General features: G+C 55.8%; 1 protein-coding gene across 1 annotated transcript; it reads left to right on the top strand.

The window, feature by feature from the left end:
* The first annotated feature begins 6,719 nt into the window (after positions 1-6,719).
* On the top strand, positions 6,720-8,751 carry GADD45A (growth arrest and DNA damage inducible alpha). The gene is made up of 4 exons (XM_065071933.1): positions 6,720-6,894; positions 6,986-7,087; positions 7,171-7,384; positions 7,953-8,751. Exons 1-4 carry the CDS (start codon positions 6,851-6,853, stop codon positions 8,064-8,066), a joined length of 474 nt encoding a protein of 157 aa, XP_064928005.1. The 5' UTR covers positions 6,720-6,850; the 3' UTR covers positions 8,067-8,751.
* The last annotated feature ends 323 nt before the right edge of the window (positions 8,752-9,074 follow it).

Genomic DNA, 9,074 nt, shown 5'->3' with positions numbered 1-9,074 from the left:
ACTGCGTCACTGGCACAGATGTGGCTTGTGGGGGCATCCATGAATCACAGGATGGTTTGTGTTGAAGGGACCTTCCCAGCTCCCCCAGTGCCACCCCTGCCATGAGCAGGGACATCTTCACCAGCTCAGGTTGCTCAGAGCCCCGTCCAGCCTGGCCTGGGATGTCTCCAGGGATGGTTCATCCACCACCTCTCTGGCCAACCTGGGCCAGGCTCTCACCACCCTCAGGTGTGACAATTTCTTCCTCATGTTCAGCCTGAAGTGAGGAAGTCAGAGGAGCAACACAGTGGGAAAAGTCCCCTCCTTGTCTAGAGAGCAGGGATGCATCCAGGGTGAGAAACAGCAGCAGGCAGACATGGGCAGAGGGAAAATAACTACCAGGAGCAGCAGCAACCCTCTCTAGTTCCTTTAAAATTTCAAAGAGCAGCACCCGTTTCTGCTGCCCTGAATTAAGGGGTACCAGGGGCTGCTTGAGCCTGAACTCCCTGCAGCTGGCTATGGGACAGGGACTTGCTGAGGCAGCACAGCTAAGGAAAACACCTTCAATCACCTACCCAGGGTGAAGCACCCCCAGGGCTCCCACTTGTGTTCCCCATTTGCAGGGTTCCCACTGTCTGCAAATCCTCGGGCCTCTCTGCAGGAAAATCTGAGGCCCAGGTGAATAACTCCCCCCAGCTCAAGGGGCACAGCCAGCAGCACCACTTGGGCTTTCGGAGTTTTCCCCGGCGCCTGCACCCTGTCCCAGCCCCTCACAGGCTGTTTGCAGCACCAACCAAAAGTGCTGCTTTTTTCTCGTGCTGTGGAGCACAGCAGGAATGTGCTGAGCACTGGCAAACCGGGGTCAGATAAACACATCCAAGATCCCTGCACCCCACAGGCCAGGATCCTGCGGTGCAGAGAGCACCAGACAGCGCCATCCTCAACGGGGTGTCCTGCACCCCCATTTTTCTGCTTCCATGCATGTGGATGGGATGCTGGGGGCACAGCCATTGTTCGTCCCTTCGTAACTGTCCTCCCATGTGTGTTCCACCTCAGCTGATGAAAGATGGGGGTACAATGGTTTGCTGGGCCAGGCTGCTCACCATATCCCCTGGGAAAGGACCATGTCTCTGCGGAAGTCCTGTCCCTGCTCCGTGCTGCCTGCAAAGTGCCACAGGGCTGGACTCCGTGACCCGGTGGCTGGGACACTCGCTGGCCTGGTGCCACGCCAGGGCAAACCCAGCCAAGGCCACGCTTCTGGGGACCGGCCACAGTGACACCAACACCAGCAGGGCTGGATCCAGCTGAACCCTGCTTCTGTTTCCATTGGGGATGGAGAAACTCCTTCAAAGAAAAGAGGGAAACTTATTTTTTGTCTTTTATTTCACCCCACTGCAAAGGTGGCTTCAGAGCCACTGTGCCCATGTTGGAGGTACAGCCACCCACCTTTCACAGAGCCACACGGTAGTTTGTGTTGAAGGGACCTTCCCAGCGTCCCCAGTGCCACCCCTGCCATGAGCAGGGACATCTTCACCAGCTCAGGTTGCTCAGAGCCCCGTCCAGCCTGGCCTGGGATGTCTCCAGGGATGGTTCATCCACCACCTCTCTGGGCAGCCTGGGACAGGCTCTCAGCACCCTCAGGGGCAACAATTTCTTCCTCACGTCCAGCCTGAATCTCCCTCCTTTAGTTTTAAACCATCAATCCTTGTCCTATTGCAACAGTCCCTGGTCAAAAGTCTGTGCCCATCTGGGGGGAACCGCCTGGGTTGCACAAAATCCAGTACCTGCTGCCCATCAGTGTGGGTGCTGCAAACAGCGGGGCCAGGCAGGTGCTGGGGTCCCTGCTGTGTGACTACAAACAGAAGGCAAACATAAGCACCTTGAACAACTATTTAAATATTTTCAATGAAAACTGCTGTTACTTGTATATAGTCATACCATAGGGAATGGTCATAACATAATTGTGCCATACTTCTAAAGTATTATTTTTATATATAAATACAGGACTGGGTGCTGCTGGGAAAATGCAGGGACTGCTGGAGCAGAGGCCACCCCGGGAATGTGCAAGCTGGCGTTTGCTTCGCAGAGGCCATCGCTGTTATCCAGCTGATTTAACGGGGAGCGAACACGCTCACCCAGAACGTGTGACCCCTCCACACGAGCATTGCTGGTTCTACAATGCTGAGCAAAGTGCCAGAGCCGGGACCTTTGCACAGCAATGGGGCGGCTGGGGGGGCAGCAAAAGGTCCCAGGTGGGACAGCAGCAAGGCAGGGGATCAAGGGAGCAGATGGAGACAGGGCCACACGAGCGTGGGGACAGCACAGAGCGAGGGAAAGGGAGCTGGAAGGCTCCTGGCACCATGGTCCACAGTGGTGGCTGTGGCTGGGACCACCCTGGGGCAGCCCCCCACAGCACCCGGGACGGGACTTGGCAGGGACGGGGCTTAGTCACCTCTTACTGACACCATTTGGTGCTTAGTCTCGTTCCCAAAAACTAAAAATAAACAACTTGGTGCTCTTAGGGGCAGGAAACACGTCTCTGACTGGCCGAGAACATCGTCCTGCACCACAGGCAGGACCCGAGAGGGCATTCCCTAGATTAACCCAACGCTCTCCAAGCTGGCTTGGACCACCAAGCAGGTAAAACCCACGGCCCCAGGTGACATTTGGGGCTGGGGGTCTGCCAGGGCAGGGGGACAAGCCAACCCTCCCAGCCCAACACAGCCCCCATCTCTGTGATGCCAAACGCAGAGGGGATTGCAGGCATCAGCCCAGCAAATTATGAAAGTCAGGATTAAAGGGCAAAGCAGGGGGGAAAAAACACCCCAGACGCTTTTTTGGCAGCCGATGAAAAGAAGGTTTAGCAGCAGCTGCCAGCTGGGACAGACAACTGTGGGTCCGACTCCATCCTGGCTCCCCAGGACGCAGCTGAGGGGCGTCCCCAGCGCAGCCGCCTGCTCCTTGCTGCAAACTGGGGGGACCCCGGTGCCCCCCAGGCACCCTCACTGCTTCTCTGGGCAAAGGGAGGGGAGGAAAACTGCCCCCAGCTGGGAAATCCGCAGGAAAAATGCAGGTTTAGAGTATCGCCGGCCACTGTCACCAGCACGGGTCAGGGAGCTGCTGCAGCTGAGGAGGGAGGAAAGAGACTTCAGCTGCTGTTCAGTTGCCTTTGAGACAGATTTAGCTCTGCGGCCAGTCCCAGATGGGGCTGTGCAGCCAGACGGGCTGTGAGAGACAATCCCAAACCTCTCAGCGAAGCCGGGAGATTGTAGTTGCTAATAGAGACCCAGCAAATTAACCGCACTTAATGCGGAGGGTCACCACACAATGCTTCCACCTGTTTTGCTGTGGTCCTGCCATCTGCCACCCCTCTACCTGATGCAAAAAGAGCCTTTTTTCTCCCCTTTCTCCTGACGCCATGGGCTTCGTTAAGTCATGTCACATCTCATCAGGGTGGCAGTGGTGGGACAATGGGCAGCGAGAGCCCGGCCAGGGGAACAGATGCAAACTTTTGGAAGCTTTCCTTGCCATGGCCGACAAAACCAAGGGGCTGCTTAATTGGTGTCTATATTCTGCTATGGAAGATGGTTTCATATTCAGAGCTCGTAGTCAGACATGAGGAAGAAATTGTCACACCTGAGGGTGATGAGAGCCTGTCCCAGGTTGCCAGAGAGGTGGTGGATGAACCATCCCTGGAGACATCCCAGGCCAGGCTGGACGGGGCTCTGAGCAACCTGAGCTGGTGCAGATGTCCCTGCTCATGGCAGGGGTGGCACTGGGGGAGCTGGGAAGGGCCCTTCAACACAAACCCTTCTGTGATTTTGTGGAATGGATAATGAAGTGGTTCTGCAAGCACCGTATTGACACTGCTCTGCATTGCTCAGCTGCACCAGCAAATACTGCCATGGAAAACGGCGGCTGCCGTTTATGAGTCAAAAGAAAACGTCAGCGCAAGCAAGCCCTGAACGCCCATGCTGCCAAAAGCCCCGCAAGGGACCACCGGGGTTCCCAGCCGCAGCCCTGGTGCCGGAGCCGCAGGGATGGAGTTGGGCAAGAGTTTTGGCACCGGCCGCGGCTGCTGGCGTGACAGCTGAGCAAGCGTGATCTCTGACCCGGCCCAGCAGCAGAAATCCCCCCCCGAGTCTGAGACGGGCCAGATGGCAGCACGAGGAGCTCCTGGAGAAACCCCGAGTCCAACTCGGAAACCCTGTGGAGGGGCCGGCGAGGGCGAGATGCCGCAGAGTCTGACTGGGGCTGCTGCTCAACATGTAAATGACAAAATCACACAATCCTTTCGGTTGGAAAAGACCTTTGAGATCATCAAGTCAAACCATTAACCCAACACTGTCAAGTCCACCTCTAAACCATGTCCCTCAGAACCTCATCTATAATGACGTGCTATCTTAAAAACAATACTCAGAAGTCACTGGAACTAATCCAAAAGACTGCTGCTATGTTACAAAAGGGGCAAAGAAAGTAAAATATAAAAATGAAAAAAAAAAAGAGAGCTGTCCATTGGCAAAAGCGCTCATCCTAGAGAAACATTAATGACAAAAATCATGCATTCATGTAACTAGCCAAAAATGTACAAAACACTAATCCAGTTCTCAGAGTACTTTAAGAGTGGCTAAAAATAATTTCATATCCTTTTCTTGACGTGTATTAAGATGTTATGGGGCTTTTTGTTTATATGGTGGTTTGCTTTTTTCCTCTCAAATAAAGCAGCCATCTCAAAAGCAGCACACTATAGTCAGGGTTCCTAAATTGTATTGGTCTCATGTGTATTAATATTATAAATCTAAGCTGTAAACCACAGAAAGAAAAAAAAAAAAAGATTAAACTTTGCTAGGCTTCCTGAAATGACATTTAAAATGGGAGTGAACATTGTGCCACAAAAATACAGGGACACTTAGTATTGTGAATTTGTATGATTTAAGGCAGGATAATTGCAGGGGGAGCCCTCGCAAGGCTGTTGGGCACAGGCTGTGCCCCAGGTCAGCCCCCAGGCAGGAGCTGCACGATCTGTGTGCTGACGGCTCTGCCAAAATGCCACGGTCCCCACCGCCCGTGCAGTCAGGATAACTCCGTGACTTTGGACTATTACAGGCTTCAGGTGCGCTCAGGAAAGGTATTTCTTGCAAATATTAGCACAGGCTGCAGTGCCGGTGAGTCACCAGGAAATTACAATGCAGCCCAGCAGAAAACAAACTGGAGAGAGAGACCAGATCGCTGCTGGCCGCAGAGGGATGCAGCCAAGCTGAGCTCACACCGGGGAAGGGGCTGGGTGCTGCTGGTGCTGGTGCTGCCCCGCCAGCCCCGGGTGCTGGCACTGTCCTGCAGCACGGGTGTCACTGTCACCTGCACCCTGGCACGGTCCCAACCGCGGTGCAGCCCCGGCGCCGCTCTGAGCCGCCAGCGCACACTGTGCCAGCCCAGCTACCGCAGGAGCTGCCAAACTGCCTCCAAACTTGGGGTTTCTCAACAGGCTGCCTTACCTTTCCCAGCCAGCAAGGCTGGAAGTGAAACTACATCATTTACTACACCCACTGCATGTATTTTAAGAATCTGCTGCCTTATTTCCCTTCTTTGGCCCAACACCAAAATGACCCAAGTAGTACAAAAGGCAGTGGGGTGTCCTCTAAGGCTTGGGGTGACCCCCACCCTGGGCAGGGAGCTGGTGGAAACGTCTCCCCCAGTTTCTGACCTCCCCATGAAGGACAAGGAGCCGATTCAAACCCAACAAATACGTCACAGCACATGCAGGGGTCAGAAACCACATCCTGGGAGACACCGCAGACGTGAAAGCTGGAGCCCGTGCGAAGGAACTCGTCGTTTCCTGGAAGGATGGTGACACTGGGGCAGGCCCCCCATGTTTGTGTCCCCAGCATTGCAGGTGCTCCCCAGGGCCGCGGGTTAAACCACATTGTGCAATTAGGAACTAGCGCTGCCTGCAGCCCCCCGGTCCCTCCCGCACCCCATTCACTCCTGGCACATCAGCGCAGCTGTGGCTGCAGAACGCTCACAGTGTCAGGCCAGAGGATTGCTTTATCGCATTCCTGGCGAAAACTCCTGCGTCAAAATATTGTTTTGCTTTCACCACTGCTACAGCCTGTACCGAGATATTTCACAATATCTTGTGCTGAGGTTTTGAAGAGCTGGTGAGGTTATTTCCCGAGTGTTCACTTGCAGGGGAACGGCAAGAGTGGTGCCTTTGTGGTTGCAGGGACAACTTCATTGCAGGGAAGACAGCCACCCACTGCAAATTTAAGGGGAAACTTGTGGCCTCTGGAGTACCGGCTGCACAGCCAGAGCGACACACGTGGAGGTCCCTGAACAAACTCGCACCGGGGCCGCCGATGCTGCCGCGGCTCCTCTCCGCGGCTCGGTCCGCCTGCACGGAGCCACCCGTACCGACCCCGAGGCCCCGGGCCTGGCCTAGCTAATCCGAACGTTGAACACGGTGCGTTGGCTCCGCTGCCCGTCGCACGGGACACGACCGTTCCCATTCCCGCGGGGTAAACAACGTTTCCCGCGCTGTCCGCACCCCCCGCCCCGCCCCGCCCCCCAGACCACGCCCCTCCCTCCCCTCCTGCGGGCCAATCAGCAGCCGCCGCCCCGCCGGTTCCCGTGGCGGCCGGGCCGGTAGCGCGGCTCTGGCGCGGGGGACAGCGCGGCCGCTCCTGGCGGCCAGGGGGAGGGGACTCATTTGCATAAACCAATGGGAAGGCGAGTATGCAAATGAGACCGGCGCGGGTTGGCTGGGCGCGGCGGGGATAACGCCCGCGGGGGCGCCTTTGTGCCGCAGAGGCGGCGGCGGCGCGGAGCGAGCGGCGGTTCCGGTAGCGGCAGCTCCCCTGCCCGCGGCCGCACTATGACTCTGGAGGAGCTGCCTGGGGACCACCGCACCGCCGGCAGGTACGGGCCGGGGGCGGGGCGGTAGGGCAGGCAGGGGTGTCGGGCCCCGGTGACGGCGGCAGCGGCCTGTCTGTGCTTGTCCCGGCGGCAGGATGGAGCAGGCGGGGGACGCGCTGGAGGAGGTGCTGAGCAAGGCGCTGAGCCAGCGAAGCCTTACCCTGGGTGTCTACGAGGCCGCCAAACTGCTCAACGTGTGAGTGACCCCTCGGTACCCACCCCCCCCGGCCACCCCGGTGTCCCCCCCATCCCCGCCGGTGACCGCCGCTGTCCCCGCAGGGACCCGGATAACGTGGTGCTGTGCCTGCTGGCGGCCGACGAGGAGGAGGCGGGGGACGCGGCCTTGCAGATCCACTTCACCCTCATCCAGGCTTTTTGCTGCGAGAACGACATCAACATCCTGCGGGTCAGCAACCCGGCGCGGCTGGCACAGCTGCTGCTGCCCGCCACCGGCCCCGAGCCGCCCGCCGACCTGCACTGCGTCCTGGTCACGGTGAGCGGGACCCGGCCCGCCGAGCCCTGCGCTGGTGTCACCCCCCTGCCAGGGGACAGGGACCCGCTCACAGAGCCCTTTGGCCACCAGTTGCCACCATCTCCCGAGGGCCGCGGGTGCTGCGGCCGTCTGGCGATGAACAGAACTCATCCCTGCAGTCAGCAGGGGCGAAGCTGCAGAACGCAGCGTTTATCCTGCAAAACCTGGAACCAAACGCAATTTCCAGATGTCGTTTGGGTAAAACCGGAGCTGATGGCGCCTGGGCCACGGCCACAGGCCTCCCCGGCGCTCCAAGCCCTGGCTGGCATGGGGGATCCCACCAGACCTGCAAAGGCCGAAAGAAAACTTTTTTCCCCTCTTCTTTTTTCCTTTTTTATTTCCCTGCTTTGCCCCGGAGTCCAAGGCTGCGAAACTCCTTGCGTGCTTCTGGGGTTGCTTTGTTTGTTTGCCTTAGTGGCAATTTAAGATGATTCACGCTCTTAGGTTTTTCTGCTGTGCTTTTTTTTTCTTTTCTGTGGGGGTTGTTTTCGCTCCTCTATTGAAACGCTCCCCCCGTTTCTCTTTCCAGAACCCCCATGCATCGCAGTGGAAGGATCCAGCGCTGAGTCAGCTCATGTGTTTCTGCCGGGAGAGTCGGTACATGGATCAGTGGGTCCCGGTGATCAACCTCCCCGAGCGGTGACGGCGCCAGGACCAGTGCGGACTGAACCCCATTGCACTGAAGTTTTGCAATACTTTAGCAGTTGCTCAGGAAGTAACTCCCTGCCCTGGCATGAGGATTACAGGGGAGGGGGGGTAAAAACAAAAAGAAAAAAAAAAAAAAAAAGACAAAAATAAGTGATGTCAGGGGGGGTTAGACTGAAGTTGAGCTACATGGTGTGTGGGACTCAAGAGGAGTGACTCCGGAGCGATGGGATGAGTGTGGATGAGAAGGAAGCGCAGAGGAATGAGCCCTGCCCGAGGTGTGGGGGGGCCCACGGCCGCCCCACAGCAAACACCCAACACCCCGCACGGTTCTTTAAAGTGCAACTTGCAGTTTCTGGTTTAAATACCTTAAAGAGCGAAAAAAAAAAAATGTTAACCGAAACATTTTTTGCAAACAATTTTATTGTACTTTTTGGGATGTTAATTCTCAAGTTTTTATGCTAAGATATATAATAAGTTATTTTATGATATTGATGGAAAAAAATATTTATACTCAGAGGTTTGAGAACCAGAATGTCCTTAAGCAGTTGGTCTGCAACCACGTCTTTATCAGTTGGCTGTTAAAAGCAGCTACATTAATATAATTGTTTGAAAATTGATTGTGTTTTGGTTTTTTGGGGTTTGGGATTTTTTTTTTTTTTTGAAATAAAGTTTAAACTCCATCCCTTTGTACTGGGTTTTATTTCCTCCCCCATGCATGAGTGTGCAGGCAGAGGCTCCTCCGGCAGCTGCTCCCTGCCCTGGCCGCGGTCCAGCTCCTCTGCCAGTTTATTCCTCACCCCTCCCACGCCATTAAATGAAAAAAGCAGCTGATGTGCTGCAGGAAATGTTGGAAATGTCATTTATTTTTTCTTGAATGCTGCCACTTCCCAGCACAGATCTAAAGAGAACAACAAAAAAAACCCCACCACGCCAGGAGGAAACATGATTTTTGCAGCTCTGATACCGCACGGCCCGAGTTTTCTTGGAAGTCAGGGAAACGCGA

The sequence above is a fragment of the Columba livia genome, chromosome 8, assembly GCF_036013475.1.
Source record: "Columba livia isolate bColLiv1 breed racing homer chromosome 8, bColLiv1.pat.W.v2, whole genome shotgun sequence".
NCBI lineage: Eukaryota > Metazoa > Chordata > Aves > Columbiformes > Columbidae > Columba > Columba livia.
This window is presented reverse-complemented; position numbering and strand designations above follow the sequence as displayed.